This window comes from Balaenoptera physalus, assembly GCF_965194825.1.
Source record: "Balaenoptera physalus genome assembly, chromosome: 6".
Lineage (NCBI taxonomy): Eukaryota > Metazoa > Chordata > Mammalia > Artiodactyla > Balaenopteridae > Balaenoptera > Balaenoptera physalus.
In genome coordinates this window covers 82775064-82795546 of record NC_138885.1, presented here as the reverse complement: position 1 = coordinate 82795546, position 20483 = coordinate 82775064, and the positions used below count along the sequence as shown (strand labels likewise).

The window sequence follows — 20483 nt, the reverse complement described above, 5'->3', positions numbered from 1 at the left end:
CAAATGTAAATTAATCACTTGCCAACAAGGTTAGAAATATAAACCTGTACAACGTGTATGTGATCAAAGATATTCTCTCTTTCCCTTACTACTGAGTTTAACATTTGTATGGATGTGTAAAACAAAGTTATGATTAGACAGTCTGAGTATGAGGCCACATGTTCCTAAGCTTTCCAATGACTTATTCAGACACAATTATTAATATATAGTTGGCCTTCCATATCCGTGGGTTCCGCATATGTGAATACAGAGGGCTGACTGTAAGCATCCTCGGATTTTAATATCTGTGGTGGGATAAGGAGGAATCCTGGAACCAATCTCCAAGGATACCGAGGGATGACTCTTGCTATATATAGACAGAACTAATCCAACTGACATGATCAGAGGATTAGAGAAAATCCTTTATAGGAATAACAGTTCAGCAATTTCATGACCACACTTCCAAATTTCTACACAAATGCAGGAGGTTCTCATACTATAATTTTAGTAGAGAAGAATAAATCAAACAGTAAATTTTACTCTAAAAAGAAAGTATAGAAATTTCACTTACAAAATACAACCTCAAAATGGCAGCTCCGAACACTGCATTTTGCTCTCCGTCAGCTAAGTGATAAACTCTCTTAAGCATACCATTTTCAAAATTTCTCAATGAGTAGATTAATTTGTAATAAATTTACTTACTCTTAAACTAAGAAGTCACAATTATACCAAAGAAATCTAACAACCCATGAAGACAAAATAATTAGGATTATATATTTTTTACAACAAAATAGCTAATATATAGCACCTACTCTCCCTGGACTGAACTAAGTGCTTTAAGTGTTGTTGTCCCTGTTATTATTCAAAGGAAATTGAGCAAGGTAATAGTGCTGGTAAGCGGCAGAATGAGGGCTCAGGCGCAGTCTGTCTGACGCCAGGGTCTGTGTTCTTTCAACCTCTACTCATTATCCACTGGGCCAAGAGATTCCTAACAAAACCTGAGATGAGATTTCCTCACCAATATGGTACCAAGACTAAAATATGTTGTGATAGAAAATCAGAAAATAGCATCTAAGAAACAATTTATAGGGAAATCAGAGATACTAATTTTCTACTGAGGTGCTTTTTTTAATTGAAGAGAAAATAAGGGAACAAAACAAATCATTCAATTCAGCATATCAATACCAAAAAGGAAAAAAAGAAAGTATCTTCATTCTTTAAGTCTCTGAAAATGAAATACGAGTTTTAGGTTAATGTGAATAGAGCAAGTATGACTGCTACAGCATTGGCAGCAAATAAACTTCTTATCTCAGTGGCTCATATTATTCTGGTAAATGCCAATGAATGGTCTAAAGATACCAATGGGCTCATAAGCAACCCTCCTTTTATATCCGAGTATAAAAGTAGCTAACAACATATCTTTGTGTGGGCTGACAAACAGCACTCTAATTAAGAAGCAAGCAGCAAACAGGAGAAAAATAGAAATGAGCAGGGCAAAGGCAGCTATTCCTTTGAAGAACAAAAGTGCCTTTTCCATGTGGCAGACCTAAGAGTATTTGTACTGCACTGACAACTATCAAAGTTTTATTTATATTCACTATCTTCCTGGTTCTCTTCCTCTCTTATGCAAATAAATATTTATAAAACTCTATGACGATTAGTTAACATTCATTAGTGTTCAGATAGAAAACAAGGTGCCACACTTCTGGCACGATAAAGTGTCATGCTTATTTACAATTATTATTAACGAAAAAGACAAGTACACAAAACTCCAAAGAGTCAAAGAAACTAAAAGCAAAGAGTAAGAAGACAGGAAAAACAATTGGTCACCAAATGCTTGTACATACTACTTTAAAAAAAATCAGGATCAGGGCCACTGGAATTACAAGATGCTATACTATGTGGTATAAATTAAAAATAAGGAAATACAAACAAGTTCCCTGAAAGAGATAGGATTCTCTTTCTGATGAGAAACAAAACAAAGTTTTGGCAGCAATAGAGACAGAATTATTTCAATTTAAAGGACCTGACTCTCCTTTGCATGCCCTGAATACTGCTACCACAACAAAGCAAGGCACATGTACATGACTACTCTACAGTTATTCCAACCACAATACATCCTTACTAATTGCTTTTAGGAAAAAAAAAATCCCTCATTTTCATTGGTCTCCAGAGAGCCATACTTAAGTCTCTACATTCTTTAATGTTCATTTCACAGTTCTATTGTGAAAACTCCAACATGTGTGCTTTATGGACAACACACAGAGAACAGGTACATTAACGATATGTTTCTCTAGTGCTATGTACTTTTCAAAACGCCTTCACAGACGTTCTTATTTGATTACTATTCAAGTTATGCGAACATATTCCTCACGCATATAATACAAGAAGCTGCTGGAGAATAGGATGTTTTTAAGACCCTCGAAAATAAAGCAACAGGGAATCCCCTGGCGGTCCAGTGGTTAAGAATGTGCGCTTCCACTGCAGGGGGCATGGGTTCGATCCCTGGTTAGGGAACTAGGATCCCACATGCTGTGCGGCGCAGCAAAAAAATAAAATAAAATAATAAAACACAACAATGGAAGAATTAAACAACAGAAAAACATATTTTAAAAAAATAAAAAATAAAATAAAGCAACATTTTATATATACATAATTAGGCCTCATCATGAGACTGCTTACACCTATCTATATTTAAACATTTATAATTCTTATCAGTAATACTTTATTCTGTGAAGCAAGGAGGATGGACATGACAAAATTATACCCAAAATTCACTTGTTAGTGTAATCTATATTAGCTGAAAATTCTTTAAGTAGAACCAGCTTCTAAAAGGAAAAAAGACCTTCTAAGTCTAAAAGACCCTAAAAGCATGCCTTCCATGTAGCAAGGGTCTAAAGTACATTCGAAAGCCTACTGTTAAAATCAATTTCTGGTAAATGCTCTAAAACCCCTTGCCTGATCTTCTGCAGTTCCTAAACCCAAATTTGGGATACATCCATAGGATACAGGGTGGGGTGGGAGTGGGAGGTACAACAGAACAGATTGCCAGGACTATAAATCTGTGGTTACCAACCTCAATAGTATTCTAACAATGTCACCATGTTTCCCTCAGCTCTCTCTCCCACTCTCCAAGAACAAACATTTCCTATCTTCTCTATGCTCTGAAACCTCACAGCCTCACTCCAACCCCACAACTCATTCTTAGCAGAAAGCCTTCTTTCATATTCTTCAGGAAAATGGAAACCAGTGGACAGAAACTGTCTCAACCTCCTCCTACCATATCTGCAAATCTACCTACCTGCCTGCTTGCCTCTAAATGACCTACTTTATTGGAGGAGATGCTCTTCCTTCCACCAAACCTAATCTTCCACTGTGCTGAGAGCTCCATCTCTTTCCAGGGATCTCACTTTATTGGCCTTTTCTTCCCTTTTGTACCTACTTCAAGCTTTCCTTCTTTACTTTTCTATCAGCTGCCAAACCTGCTCTACTCCCAATAGTTCTCTGACCTTTAAATCTCAAAGCCAATAAAATATTCTTAGAAGGTGGGGAGGAAGTTACCAATATGGGCTACCAATATTGTATTTTCTGAGTGCAAACAATAAAAACAATCCTACCGTCTACTATTATCATTTATTAAATAAAAAGACATTGTAACACCAAAAGAAAGAAAATTAGGAAGGACATCATGTAAATGGACACTCCTCATCTTACTTAACACTTATCTGCTTTGGTACAGATGACTGCTCAAAAATTCTTAAAATACTCTCTTTCTTTGACTTCTGATACTACACTATGCTGGATTTTCTCTTCTCTGGCCTCTTTTCCCAAATGGAGCCCTACCACTCTATCTTACTTTCACAATGGAAGTTCCTTAGGGTTCCTTCTCATTTCACACTGTCTCCTGGAGCAATCTCACATACCTCCCCACAGCTCTGAATCTACTCTTCCATTCTGACCACTCACACAATTCTATCTCCAGCTTGGACCAACCTCCTAAATTCTAGGCCTGTATCTGACACTTACTCAACATCACTACTTGGATATCTCACAAATACAGACATGCCAAAAAGACGTTAGCTTTCACACACTGCTAATTGCCTACCCATTATCCATTTCCTACCCTGTTAGTATGGACTAACAGAATTTCTATTTATTAGGGGTAGCAATAAGCCCAATTAAAAAATAGTTCCCTAGATTCCCTTACATCTAGTCTGGCCAGTGAGTGTCAGATGGGTGTCTGGGAAACTTCTTTTACCTGATTTAGGTGTCACTCTTTCTTCTACTTTGACCATACAAGTGAGGCCAAAAGTGAAACACCTATCTGGCAACTATAAGGTGGCAGGCATGAAGTCTAACATCCACACACTAAGGTTGGTCAGAGCAGAAAGCATACCTTACTGATGGCACTAGCCCTGGATTATCTACCCCCAGACTTGTTATATTAGAAAAATAACCCCATTTGTCTAAACCACTGTTGATCAACCTCCTGATATCTATAGTCAAACAGATCCCTAATTGTTACAACCAAAATTAATTTGTTTCTGTACTTCCAAAGTTTGCAGGAGGAAACTGCCCTTTTGTTCCTACTAAAAACATGGTAGTCAACTTGGTATCTCATTCTTTTTCACCCACCAAATACTATCAACAAGTGCTGACAATTTCATCTCTTAAACATATATCTATCCACTTTTTCCACCTCTAATACCTTATTCTAAGCCACTACCACATCTCATTTCGGGCCCAGAACTTCAACTTTTGTCTCCCTCTAATCTGTTCTCACAGAGCAGCGTTTAAAGACCAAATCATGTCATTCCTCTTCGTAAAAGTCTTCAAGTTTCCAACTGCACTTTGAATAGTCCAGAACTCTTAATATGGCATATAAAACCCTACATAAATGTTTGCCAAACTGTGTTCAGAGAAGTACCTGGAGCAGAAACACCTGGGATGCTTATTAAAAATGCAGATTTTAAAATCAATCTTTGGGGTTGGGCTTTAGGAATCTCCATTTTAAAATTAGGACACTAACAATTCAGATGCACATTAAAATATGAGAAGGCCTACCCTTACATAATGTGATCTTATCTCTAAGACTCATCCAGGGCCAATCTCTGTTCACCTTGCCTCACATTTGCTTTCTTTCACCTTCTGAAATGTAATAAACTCCTTCCTGTCCTGGAGCCTTTAAAACCAGACTATTCTATTAATCCTACTCTGCCCTTCCTCTCATTCTATATTTAACTATCACCTTTCATGGAAAACCATACCTCTTCATCCAGGTAAAATGAGGTCTTCGTGTTATACCCTCTCTTAGCACTCTCCTCTGTACTTTTCCTTTCATTTATTACCATCATATTTGATTAGTATTTTTTAAAGATATAAAATATTAAAGATACAGCTAACTATTTCCCCTGCATCCACTCCCTTTCCTCCCAGAGGTAAGCTTTACTGAAGACTGGAGTGCATGTTCTTATACTTTAACTACGTTGTGTATTTGTCTCAAAAAGTCTGTTATGGGTATATAAAAAGTGTCATATGGTATATATCATTTCACCTCCTTTATAGCAGTTAAAATGAACTAGATAGACCTACATGTATCAGTATGAACATATTACTTATCACCTTTTAATTATTTTAGTAATGATTTATTCAATATCTGCAACCCCCTCTAGATTGCAAACACCAGGAGCTGGATCATACTTGTCTCATTAACCACTGCAAACATTAAGCACTCTGCAGTTTCTAGCACATAATAGGCAATAAATAAATAAACACTAGTTGAATGAAGAACTAATTCATGAATGAATAATGAACAAGATAATGCTAAGGTTAGTTTATATAAAATCTGACCCTCTGCCAAATTAAATTAGCGAAATATCTTGAATTAATTCTGTTACGTGCTGTTTAAACAAAAACTAATAAATACTGAGGGATAACTGGTTCTTAATAGAAAGAAAGAAAAATAATTTTAAAGGTTATATGTATTAATTTATATAAAAGGATCTAATTTTGGACATTGGTGGGGGACCTACACATAGCAACAGAAAAGGAGAAAACACACACAAGAGGAAAACAAAATTCTTGGTATATAGAAGAGATGAAAAATTGTTTGGTAACTAAGTAAAACAGGGACTAACAATATTGAAGAGGAAACCTAGAGACCAGAAGAGTCTTAGCCACTTTCTTACAGCTACATAAGTGGGAAAGCAACTTCACAGAAAAAATGGACTACCTGACCACTTTTGTACCGTACTACATTATTATAAAAGCAATTCTGGAAGAAAGGAGAACAGATGGAAAATATGTACATTTACCACTCACCACCAGAATATAGGCATTGGGAAAGGCAGAAGTTATTTTTTAAATACACTTTAATAGCAGAATTGTTTCCTCATAGTCTAGTATACATGGCATATTTTTGTGATTTTTGCTTATATTTTAACAGTCATTAAACTAAAAATCAAATGTATAGGACAACTGTAAATGTCTCTAAATGAGGATAGAATATTTCATTATTTCACTTTTCATCACTGAATCATTCTAGTTTTGTTGGTTTCCAAAAAAGATTTATACTAAAAACAAGTGCAAGGGCTTCCCTGGTGGCGCAGTGGTTAAGAATCCGCCTGCCAATGCAGGGGACACGGGTTTGAACCCTGGCCTGGGAAGATCCCACATGCTGCAGGGCAACTAAGCCCGTGTGCCACAACTACTGAGCCTGCACTCTAGAGCCCGCAAGCCACAACTACTGAGCCTGCATGCCACAACTACTGAAGCCTGCGTGCCTAGAGCCCATGCTCTGCAACAAGAGAAGCCACAACAATGAGAAGCCGACGCACCGGAAAGAAGAGTAGCCCTTGCTTGCCGCAACTAGAGAAAGCCTATGTGCAGCAACAAAGACCCAACACAGCCAAAAATAAAAATAAATTAATTAATTAAAAATAAAAAGTGCAGATGTGAAGATACATTCATTTTTGGTAATAAAGTTCCAGATCACAGAACTTTTATACATAAATAGGATTAATGAAAACCCCTAACTTTGAGTTCTGTGAAAAGTAAGGATTTATAAAGGTTTTAATAAATTGAGTTTAGCTAATAGACATTTAGAGGAGACAAACAAAAGGACTGAAAAATGCATCTTCTGAATCTGGAAGAGGAGGGAACTCTTCCAAACTCATTTTACAAGGCCACCATCACCCTGATACCAAAACCAGACAGATATCACAAAAAAAGAAAATTACACGTCAGTATTCCTGATGAACATAGATGCAAAAGTCCTCAACAAAATATTAGCAAAGCAAATTCAGCAATTCATTAAAAGGATCATACACCATGATCAAGTAGGATTTATTGCAGGGATGCAAGGATGGTTCAACATCCACAAATCAGTAAATGTGTTCCACCAAATTAACAAAATGAAGGATAAAAATCATAAGATCATCTCAATAGATGCAGAAAAAGCATTTGACAAAATTCAACATCCATTTAGGATAAAAACTCTCAACAAAGTGGGCATAGAGGGAATGTACCTCAACATAATAAAGACCATATATGACAAGTCCACAGCTAACACCACACTCAACAGTGAAAAGCTGAAAGCTTTTCTTCTAAGATCAGGAACAATATAAGGATGCCCACTCACCATTTTTATTCAACATAGTATTGGAAGTCCTAGATAAAGCAATCAAGACAAGAAAAAGAAATAAAAGAAATCCAAATTGGAAAGGAAAAAGTAAAACTGTCACTATTTGCAGATGATATGATATTATATAGAGAAATTTAAAGGCTCCATCAAAAAACTGTTAGAATAACCAAATTCAGTGAAGTTGTAGGATACAAAATCAATACACAAAAGTCTGTTGCATTTCTATACACTAATAACAAACTATCAAAAAAGAGAAATTAAGAAAACAATCTCATTTGCAATTGCATCAAAAAGAATAAAACACCTAGGAACAACTTTAACCAAGGAGGTGAAAGACCTGCATTGAAAACTACAAGGCATTAATGAAAGAAACTGCAGACAACACAAATAAACAAAAAAATATTCTGCGTTCATGAACTGGAATACTGTTAAAATGTCCATACTGCCCAAATTAATATACAGATTCAATGCAATCCCTATAAAAATTACAATGGTATTTTTCACAGAAATAGAAAAAAAATCTAAAATTTGTACAGAACCACAAAAGACCCCAAATAACCACAGCAATCTTGAGAAAGAAAAACAAAGCTGGAGGCATCACACCCCCTGATGTCAAATCATAATAGAAAGCTACAGTAATTAAAACAGATGGTATTGGCATAAAAACAGATACAGAGATCAATGGACCAGAATAGAACCCAGATATAAACCCAAACATATATGGCCAATTAATTTACAACAAAGGAACCAAAAATATACAATGGAGAAAGGACAGTCTCTTCAATAAACAGTGTTGGGGAAACTGGACAGCCACATGCAAAAGAATGACACTGGACCACTATCATACACCATACACAAAAATTAACTAAAAATGGATTTAAAAACTTGAACCTAAGACCTAAAATCATAAAACTCCTAGAAAAAACATAAGCAGTAAGCTCCTTGACACAGGTCTTGTGATGATATTTTTGAATCTGACACCAAAAGCAAAAGCAAAAATAAACAAGCAGGACTATATCAAACTAAAAAGCTTCTACACAGCAAAGGAAACCATCAACAAAATGAAAAGGCAACCTACTTAATGGGAGAAAATATTTGCAAATCATATGTCTGATAAGGGGCTAATATCCAAAATATGTAAAGAATTCATACAACTCAGCAACACAAAAAATAGCCCAATTAAAGAATGAGATCTAAATAGATATTTTTCCAAAGACATTCAGACGGCCAACAGGTACATGAAAATATGCTCTACATCATTATCGGGGAAATGCAAATCAAAACCACAGTGAGATATCACACCTGTTAGAATGGTTATTATCAAAAAGACTAGAAACAACAGGTGTTGGCGAGGATGCAGAGAAAAGGGAACCCTTGTACACTGTTGGTGGGAATGTAAATTGGTGCAGCCACTATGGAAAACAGTACGGAGGTTACTCAAAAAATTAAAAATAGAACTACCATATGATCCAGCAATTCCATTTCTGGGCATTTATTGAAGAAAATGAAAACACTAACTTGAAAAGATACATGCACTTCCATTTTCACTGCAGCATGATTTATAATAGTCAACATACAGAAACAAAGTGTCCATCAATGGATGAGCAGATAAAAAGCTGTGAGACACACACACAGGAATATTACTGAGCCATAAAAAAGAACAAATCTTGCCATTTAAGACAACATGGATGGACTTCAAGGGCATTGTACTACATGAAGTAAGGCACACAGAGAAAGACAAATACTATATGATCTCTCTCATATTTGGAATCTAAGAACAGCAAAACAAGCTCATAGATACAGAGGACAGATTGGTGGCTGTTAAGAGGTGGGAGTGGAGGGTGGGGAAAATGGGTGAAGAGCCCCCAAACCGACTTCTAGAGCACTGAAGAGCCTACTCAGAATCAGGCAGAAACTTTGCAAACGGGCTATTATCACCAGTATCAGTTCTTAAAGAAGTTCTTTATTGTTTCCTATACTTAAAAATATTTGTAATTTTAACATTCCAAAAAGATAAACAATATTCTGTCAAGTGGCCCAGGTGGCCATTAACTCCAAGAATCCAGCTAAAGGAGGCTTTTTCTTGGTTCAACAATTAACTATGTAATGATACAGACTGAAGTACCTAAGTTAGCCTTTTTTGGGGGTGCCTGCTTAACAAAGTTTGAGATTTCAAAATTATTAAGATAGAACAGTGACATAAGTTCATTTTTTGTAGATATAACACTATTTGAAATTATCGTATGTAGTTACTTATCTAGGCTGTTATTTTCTGTATTGACTCCTGGTATTTATGGTCTATGAGATCATGTCTCATGTGATCTTGCCCAGAACATAAGAGTAGTTCCTGTCTTGTAGTAGGTGCTCCAAATTGCTGCATAAAGGCAAATGAACAAATGAATAAACTTTTGCACCTATTTTGCACGTTATTTGTAAAACACTTTTTAACTTCTCTAGTAGTACTGCCTTCCTCCCTTTTCCTTGCATCTCTACAAAGGAAGTTGTCTAGGGCAAAATAAATTACAACACGGTCACTGGATTTGGCCCCAAGTCCTGTAAAACCTGTTTGTTTTTGTGCATTTGGTCCAGCAGCCAGCAAATACTTCATGAAGACAGCTAATTGTAGTTTTCTATCAGGAGGGTGGCACATTATTACTTCAGTCTGAACCAGTCCTTTCTCTTTTCTCCTTTCTGCTGAAGATTTACAGTCAACAAGAAGCTTAATGAGATGGTTTTAAAGTGAGCTTAAAAAAAAAAATTCATGTGTTTATAGACTCTTAGGCTTATATTTAGTCATCTATTTGGTAGGAGTGGGTGAACAGATAATTGTACTTTAAATGTCAGGATTTGAAGGGTGAATTTTATTAACTTACCAAATTGGAAATATTTCTTTGAGATTTTAAGAATTATAGTGAAAAATCAGTGGTAGACTGAGTCACTGTACAAAATTTCCTTTATCAATGTTAGACTTGAGCCTTACAACTTTAGGTCAAACTCATTTGGCATTATGTACATTTACAGACAAGTCAGTGTCTATTATTGTTACTTACTGAAGAAAAGCTGACAGTGACATAAAAATGTTGGCTATTATTTTTTCTCTTGGTACATATTTAAAGACTTTTTGGTTACCACCCTTCATTTTATCCCTTCAACCTTCCAGGGACTGCTTAGTCAGTTATCAAACACCTGGCATTTTTTTCAAGCTTTCTATTCTATAGTTTTCTAGATAAGAAATGAAAAAAAGTAACTCACTGATTTACCGTATTGAGTTGGCACAGGGTAACAAATTTGTGCCAATATAATACTAAAGAATGGCATATTTCTGAACCTCTAGCTGAGTGGAATTAAGTGAGCCAAACATACAATTGATGAAATTGAAATTTTATCTAGGAGTCCCAAGGATGTTTAGATGCCAGTGTTATTTAATGTGCTTGCCGGTATATGGCACAGAAAACTCAGCCCCATCAATCCTAGAGTTAGAGAATTGAGGCAGCCTCCCTGTTTCTACAGATTGTAACCATCACAGGGGGAGGAACCTTGCCTCTTAGAGCAGCATCTCCAACACCTAACATACTACCTGAACACTGTGTGTGTGTGTGTGTGTGTGTGTGTGTGTAAATAGAAAAATGAAAAGAAAGGCAAAACAAAACTCAGAAATTCATGCCCACAGTACATCACATCAGGCTACCCACTCAGATCCTATGCCCAACTGCCAGCACTCATTGATGCTATGTAAGTCCAAAAACTACTAGGTACACCAAAAGTTTCAATCTATTAAAAACTTCTGCAGAAGATCCCAAATTCTTAACTAACGCAAAATTCTAAATCTCGCCACGGCAATGAATAAGAACTTTCGCAAAAAGCAAAAACTGTGAAACACAATATGCAAACAGCAGCAGCTCTCTATCCAAAAGCCCCATATGTACAAGGTAAGTGTACTAATAACATGCCACTAAGTAGATCATTACATGACAAAGCCCAACATGTAAGGGATACCAAATAAACAACAGTGATGGTTCTGTGGCAGACATATATGGTGGATGTAAAATAAAATTGCACAACAGAGACAAAATAAAAATTAAAGCTTCTCCAGTTTTTATTACTTGGCTAAAAACACAGCAATTAGTTTTTTCTCCTTTGTTTCTCCTTTAGGTGAAAAAGAAAAAATGTCATACAATGACTGTTTTAACAGCATATTTTAGTTGAAACACTTCACAAACAGGTAATAGAAAGTTAAGCTCCACTTCCCTCCTCCCGAAAACCATTCTCTAAAGTTTCTCTTTCGGGTAAAAAGAGGAAACATTAAGGCAGAAATATTTTATTGGTATGATTAAAGAGGATTAATAGTATTAGTCACCACAAGAATTTTAACAAAATCACTTGTCCTGCAACTTTAAAGGATGTGATGTCAATGAAGTTCCATTTTGCAGAAAATATAACATTTATTCATTTCAATTCAAAGTAGAAACAATATTATTTAGTTCATTTCTTTATTTAAGTTATAAATCTTGTGCATAGACCTGGACCCACAGATGCATGTATTCAAAGTTGATTGAAAAATAAATTACCAACAATAAGCTATATCATATTGAAAAAAAGTTTACACTTTAACACTTATGGATTAAAAAAAATTTTTTTTAATAAAAGTAGAGTGGCAAATGTCAACAACATTAAAAGATTTGGAAATGAACATATCAGCACTATGAAGATTTGAAAATGAAAACCCATTTTATGAGCAACTTTGATATAATTTTTAAAGTTACCTCATTTTCAGCCAATAATTAATTATGATAGGAAAGGATGAAAAAGAAAGTATACTCAAGATTAACAGATTTTGAGTTTTTCAATTAGGATCTTTAATTTTGAGGGACTATGAGAAAGAACAAAAAATAGACCTTGGATTGAGTTCAATAAATAATTTATATCACATCATTAATCTCTTTTAAATGGAAACAAGACTTAAGTTTTATGTTATCCCCTCAAAGGACGAATTGTAATGATCCTTAGCGATGATTCGTGAAAGGCATACACAAAATAATGAAAACTAAAAACTCTAAGCTAAGGAAAAGTTTAACAAGAGGCTGAAGATCATGATTTTAATTTGGATCTTACAATGGAATGGCCCAAACATGAACAGTTATATTTGCATAACTGATGCTAATATTTCAGCATCATTCTAATTTTAATAGATATAAGGTGAAAGCAAGCAGAGCTTATTTGAACAAGAGCCAGTCATTTAAAAGTTCAGGTTCTCACCTAGACAAACTTGGGGGGAGAAGAGCTTCCTAGGCAAGTTTAAATTTTGAGAAGAAACTTGTACTTTTTTTAAAGAGTAATAATATTTAAGTTTTAACATTTAAGTCAACTAAGTCTCTTAAAAATTAATGCATTTCAAGAACAGCAATATATTTACTTTATGAATAAAAAATAAAAATCCCAGAACTACGAAAAAGATGGATGCTAAGGACAAGACACACAACAGAGTAATAGACAAATACAGAGCCTTATTCTGAAGCCACTCAAAGATCCAAACATCTAAAATAAAAACAATGTGCTGGGAAAAGCTAACCTGAAAAGAAAAAAAAAAAAAATTTTTTTTTTTTTTTCCAGAAAACATTGGTTTAGAACGCCAATAACCTTTGGTTACTTAAAATCTTTTTACTTATATATTTAGCCTAATCCCAAAGGAATTTAATTTAAAAAGCCAGTGGTGCAACACCTATTTTTAGAGTCACATTTCTGCTACTCTTTACTTTCTTTCAAAGGTTCTGGGGTAATGTTTTATTTTTAGAACTACTGTATAATTGTGACATTCACTTCTAACTTTACTAGTCTTTATAAACTTGGCATATAACTATATACTAGAAAAATACAATTAAGTAGTTTTAATAAACACTGATGGGACAATCAGTTTGCCAAATAACTTACAGTCGTATTAACCAGTACTGCTAATTATGCTTCTCAATAAAAATAAACAACCAACAAATAACTGTCCCAAAAAACATAAACTAACCCCATCAAAAAAGAGAAAATAAAAGTAAATACGTTAATTGAGAAAGCAAGGTGCTACCTGGAAAAGAGGGTTGGGAGGAATGGGAGTTTGCACCAGATAATCTTTAAGATTACTTTCCAGCTCAACCATGTGATTCTAATAAATTACAAGATTACGGTAAATGAAAGAACATCAAAGATCTAGAAAGCATGAACTATGTTTTAAAAATAAAACAAATTCTTCAACTGTTTACAGGATATGAATTAAAATTATAACTAAGGGTTCCAAGTGGAATTGCTAGGCCAAAGAGATTTTCATTATATAATCAAAAATCACCAGAAATATAATATGAAACAGACATTTAAAACTGTCTCAGGTAAGAATTTTTCCTTTTAAAAGCTAAGCCCTCCAAATAGATAATTTTAATCATCTGATACATTAGGACTGAAAACATTTCAGCAAGGTAAATACTTGATGAAATAAAAATCATTATTTTTTATAAAACTATATCCAGAAAAATCAGGTCCTCAGATATTAAAATTTGGCTTAAAGTATACCAAATTGTTCTCTACCACTGAGATTTTAACTAAAATATTTTCGAATTAGTAGATGAAATTTAGAGTTAGAAGTCTAATAATAATAACAACAGTGTTATGAGATCAACGGCCAGAATTTGTCATTTCATTACTCTTTTCTATGAGCCTCCATACTGGACTGCTTACAGAGTTCATCAAAGCACTTGGAATCAAGGATCATCACTTGTTCACTTTTTTATTTAACCAAAACATAACAGTTCCCGATAAGAAGTGCTTTGTAATTTATGCCAAAAATACCACGGACACCACCAGAAAAACAATGTGATAAGTGCTAATTAGTAGCCTATTCATTTTAATTAAAGGTCAATGGATCAGGAAGCCATTATAAAAGTTCCGATCAGTGCTGGTTTTACACATTTTACATATCTTAAAAATCTCTATAGCTACAACTTATTAAAATTACTAACAGATCTACAATCTACAAAACAGGTAAGGTTAACTAAGTCAACCTTAAAATAAATTTCCTTCCTTTCGTATGCTCACAATATAAACTTAGAAAGGAATGTTTTAAAACCACAATAAAATCAGTTCATTAAATAAAGATTTATGATCAGTCTATTTAACAATTTTTTTTTTTAAAAAAGTACCTTTTCTATTACTATTTAAGTAGTTAAGGACTCTAAAAAAAGTCAAGTTTTGCCAGCTCTGTTTTATATTGGATAGATTTTTGCCCTAGATGACCTTATAGTAGTTTTAAAAGCAAAAAGTCCAGACTAAGACAGTGTAATTTCTAAATTTCTTCAATGTGCATTGTATGGTATTCACATTAATAAACTACTACTGGATCAGAAAGAGGGAGAAGAGGAAAAAAAGAATCTCTCCTAGTCCAGTTAAATTCCTTCCATTTCTAAACAGTGTAGAAAACAAATGTTTTAACTGTGTTACAATCTGAAATAAAAGTGGTTGAACTTGATATACTTTTAATGTATGTTCATGTATAATTTTGGCCTTGAACTACTCCATGACAGTGAATGGACTAAAGTAACCTGAATAAATGTGCGTAAAAATCTGAGGGATGGGCCATGATGAATCATAACAAGCCCCATCTCCAACATCTGGTTTTAATTAAATATTATATTTAATATAAAATGGTAAAGAAGGAACTGAACAGAAAGCATGTTACTTTAAAAAAAAAAAAAAGCATTCAAGCATTTTCAAGACCATCATGGAGAAAAAACAAATTTTTTACAAATGAATAGCAAAGACTCTTAAAACTAAAAATTGTGCACTATTTTTAGAATAAAACTATTCCCTAAAGTAAACTCTTCAAACTAAGAAGTACATTATTTTAAGTTGAATACAATCCTTCAATATAATAATTTTGGACACTACTTTAAAGTCAGCTTCCACATGAAATCTGATGTTCTTGCTTTCTCTTTTGTGGAGTTCTCCAGTATCATTATTCTACTCTGACAGTGCTAGTAGTGAATGGAGCAAAACAGAAACCACAAATCTTTAAAGGTAAATTGAACAAGTAAAATATGTTATATTTTATAAATTCTGGGGCAGCAAAAATGTTCCAAGTTCTCTTACGACAAAACCTGGAATAGATCGATGAACCATTTATACGTGACATACTATGAAAAAATAATTGTTGCTGATTTTTAGGCTATGGATAATGGACATAGATAAATATAAAGATAGATAGACATCTATTAGATATACACACAAACACATACATTGTATATAAATTATCAGGATACAGACTGACAATATCAGTCTATATCAGTGGTTCTTTCCACATATGTACATGCCTATGAAACTACACTGTCAGATCAAGCTGAGTTACCTCTCTGTCTCAAATGGATTAAAAACATCAACAACAAAAACAACCCCAAATGTATCTTTAATAGCAAGTGATCACAAACTTACATATTGAATATACCATGACAATGGAACTGCCTATTTACTAATCCCAAAAGAACTTTATGAAAAATTCCCACAGATAAATACAAATTCCTGTAAACAACAGTATTTCCCCTTCAAACAGTTTTAAAAACTTCTACAATATATTTGGGATGGCTTCTCTGGATATGAATGGAAGATTTCATCAAACAAGAATTTAAAGTACTGTATTTGACCTACAATGCATGTAACCTCATTATAATTTGGATCATGCTGTGGAAATATACTAAGTTCCTTCTGAAAGTTAAATTCCTTAAAAAGTAGTTAGGGTGAATTTCAATATTACAGTTATTCTACTCAATATACATTCTACTGGGACTGACAGTTCTATTCTAAAGCAATAATACTCTTCATTTGATTTTAGCAACATGTTATTCCTACTCTGGACAACAGGTAAAACAACAATTACATAGTGAATCACGGATATTCTTCCTCAGAAAGCAGAAAGAACCTGCAAATGGGGTAGTGGGTTTTTGGGTTTTTTTTTTTTAAGTTGTCAAAGGGAAAAACAACAAAAAAAATTGGGAGAAAAGTCTTTATTCAAATACTTCTAGTACAACCAATAGAAAAACATCCTCCCCGCAAAAAAAAAACAAACCCATCAACGCTATACTGCCTTAAAAAAAGAAGTATCGGGCTTCCCTGGTGGCGCAGTGGTTGAGAGTCTGCCTGCTAACGCAGGGGACACGGGTTCGAGCCCTGGTCTGGGAAGATCCCACATGCCGCGGAGCAACTAGGCCCGTGAGCCACAACTGCTGAGCCTGCGCGTCTGGAGCCTGTGCTCCGCAACGAGAGAGGCGCGATGGTGAGAGGCCCGTGCACCGCGATGAAGAGTGGCCCCCGCTTGCCGCAACTGGAGAGAGCCCTCGCACAGAAACGAAGACCCAACATAGCCAAAAATAAATAAATAAATAAATAAATTTAAAAAAACAAAAAACAAAAACTGATAGCTGTTGCATGTTGGAAAGATCTTTATTAAAAAAAAGAAAAAAAAGTTATCAAATGAAGTCCTTGAGTATTTCTATACTTCCTCTTCACAGCAGCCTCAGAATTAACTAAAAATATAAAGCATTTTAATAATATCTTCATAAAGGATGACTTTTTAAGTTAAAATTCCAACTATTGTACTTAAAATGCTGAAGTTGCTTTCATTAAAAAAAAACAATAAAATCAGCTTAAAATAAATTTATTGTACAATACAAAAAGTAGGCATACTGGAAAATAAAAGGTACATTAATATACAAAGCAAATAAAAGAAAGCTAAATAACACAAATGGTTTAATCCAAACACTAAGATAAAATGCACAACATTTATGCTAAAAATAAAGTATTTCAGAAAGGATATGCATTTCAAATGAAATGTTAATGATGGAAAAAAAAGAAAAACAAATATGCTAACTTCAAAATGCTTGAATATCAAGAATCAGTAATGGCATAAAACATTAAATCCAACAATACTGGGTACTTTTCACGAACTTTATTTGAAAAGATATTTAAAATACTGAAAGAATCAAAATAATGTCTTTAAATCCAGCAAAGGTTTTCCTTTTTTTTTTTTTTTTTTAAATAAAATTTGGGGGCCTATTCACAATATCTTCCCTCTTCTTCCATTTATACCTTCCTACAAAAATTTCTGGATGCTCATCCTTAACAAGATTCTATAAACGAAGTAACTTAGGTAACCCTACTCCATTGGTAAGTGTGTATTTAAGCCTTACCAACATAATAAGTGGCACAAATTAACATAATTTTGAAATCTATACAAATATGGACACAATATGAAACATTAAGTTTCCATTTTATAAAGTAAAACCTACCTCCAAATGAAATAGTAAAATGTAACAATTAGAGCACAGGGGCGGAAAAAAATAAAGCCTGTTTTGCAAACTATAAATTAAGACATTCAGTTCCCCAAAGCACAATAGCTCTGTGAAACTAATTTGAATGACACTGTTCAAAGGTATAGCAGAGGTAAGGCCTTCAGACACACCATTCTCATGTAAATGGCCAAACCAGAAGCATCCAGTTAGGATATGCATCTGTACATCAGAGGAACATTGAATTAGCCATAAAATCCTTGGTAATATCCTCTAAAACCTAACGTGTAATTATTTAAATATATGTTTAATACTTCAGTTAGGCCAAAAGACTTTTGACGAAGTTTGGAAAGGAACTTCTTTTCCTAATATCATAGTTCCCAAACTCATATAATCAAGACTTTCTATATCTGTATTTGCACTAGCATCTAAATCATCCAGGAAAAAACTTTTTGCTACACTACAATTACTTTTATAGACTTTACCCTACCACATGTATGTCATGATACTAAGAACCTATCAACTTCTCCTTCTGACCTCACCCCTGCCCTCCAAAATCTTGAAGCTGTGGGGGAACTGCGGGGAGAACCAGAGAGGTATATAGAGGAAGGAAGAAGTGTGAATAGGTCCTACACAGTTTTACAATCACTTTGCCAAGATTGACTTTAAACATTGTGAATTATTTGAAATTAGGTTGTGTAGAACCTATAGTCCTTTTCTTAAAAACAAGTTTTGATTCTCAATATTGCATTTATATAACCGAACAAAAGGATTCAGATCTAACAGGCATTTTAGTAGCATACTAACTACCTTCAGACTGAATTCATTTCCTAAATACTCTAAAAGAATTCAAATAAAACAAACTTTATGAGATGTTATTATAATTTATCATAAAAGATTCATTAGCATTTGTGAAATTATTAAAAGCTAAAAACCAAGATTCACCATTCATACTTAAATATAACATGGAAAAAGTTACGTGGATATTACGAAAATAAAATTGTTCAGGTAAACATTTCACTTGAAGACACTCCCTGTTGCTCCTTCTGAGTAACCATTATAGCTTTTTAACAATGAAAAATGTCATATTACATCTGAAATTCTTTGGCTGGAATGCTTTAATAACATAAGACACTCCTGTACATGACAATTCTGACAGAACAAAGGAGTTGCAAAGTGAAAAAGCAAAGACATTTTAAAGTGTTTGATAAAATTTTAAATAAATTTTTAAAACTTTAAAGCCAAAAAAAAAAAGTTAAAGCCAATCTATTACTAAAAATAGCATAATATCTTCAGCTAATTTTATAATCTACTGCTATATTAAATAATTTGGAATTTATTATTAAGTCTTTTTATTTTTGTATTTAGCACAGAAATACTTTCTATTGCTACTAGAGACATCATGTCAGCTTTAAAACTGGAAAAGAAAAAACAAAATGGATGAAATTTATGAGTTCAGTGTGTGGGTTTCAGAACCAAGAAATTACAAATTTCTGTTACTATTTTAAAATGGGATTATCTGACTGCATATATAGTTAAAATTTTAATTATACCAAGAAAAATTTTTAAGAAATTTTTCCTTTCGTTTTTTAAAAATAAAGCAAATTTGCTTTATTTACTTATAAATACTTTTTAAAAGACTGACAAATCCACTTTTTAATCTATTAACTTTACACAAAGATTAAAAGAGAAAAAAGCTTTATGGCTCCAGCACCCAAGGTTGAGAACACAAAAAACTCAAATAAATATAGTATGCCAGAAAACTAAAGATGTTTGAAAGGTTAAATGAAGAACATTCTGAAACTAGAACCCATTTCTTTAGCTTTTCTCTCCCAGACTTTCCATTCTATATACTACAGTTGTAGAGATGTCCTCATTTGACTCAGGTGACACTTTTTTCCATACTGTCTCTTTTAAAGCAAGTTCTTGTTGGAGACTTTCATAGTCCAATGGTCCAAAGGAATGCTAGTTGTTCAAGCAACATACATAATTTATTAGTGCACTTGAGTGAAGAAAGGTCCAAGCTATAAAACGGTATTTTTCAATGAATGTTATTAAAATCTGTTAACATTTTCACCCACCACCATCTGATGTTTTGCTCCATGTTACTCATGTTGATGCCCATGGAAGTTTCTATTCTGTCGGCTTTGCATAATTCTCATATATTATTAGAAGTTACTTTGATTGGAACTAACGATAGGAAAATTTACTTAGTATGTGTTAAAATTTTTTTCTACTTATAAGTGCTTCATACATATTAGCTTCAAGTCTAGTTAGGTAATTTTACTCTAAACATTTTCCATTTGGGATGCAAAGAAATTTAAATTCAAAACAAGTCCTTTAGTGCAGTGAACAACAACAAAGACAAAAAAAAATCTTGTTCCTGGAGTGTGAGCCCTGACTCCTTTAAAAAGGAGTATATATGTGCAAAAATATGAAGCCAAACACACTGATAATAAACAAATATTACCTTAAAATAACAGTGTCAGGAATATTGCATTAAATATTGCATTTCTACAGAAAAATACTTAATCTATGGTGACCTATAAAAC

At 33.8% G+C, this 20483-nt stretch overlaps 1 protein-coding gene across 3 annotated transcripts in view; it reads right to left on the bottom strand.

Annotated features, from left to right (window-relative positions):
* The window catches only part of GLS (glutaminase), a 78098-nt gene that overhangs the window by 11778 nt on the left and 45837 nt on the right, over window positions 1-20483 (bottom strand). Inside the window, exon 15 of one of the 3 annotated variants that reach the window (XM_082467093.1) lies at window positions 17285-19896. The exons of 1 other annotated variant lie outside the window; for it this stretch is intronic. In XM_082467093.1, coding sequence (XP_082323219.1) covers window positions 19750-19896 — 147 coding nt within the window. In that variant the 3' untranslated portion in view covers window positions 17285-19749. Of the gene's footprint in view, window positions 1-17284; window positions 19956-20483 lie in introns of those variants that run through there. One more of the 3 variants, XM_082467094.1, reaches the window with a different exon arrangement.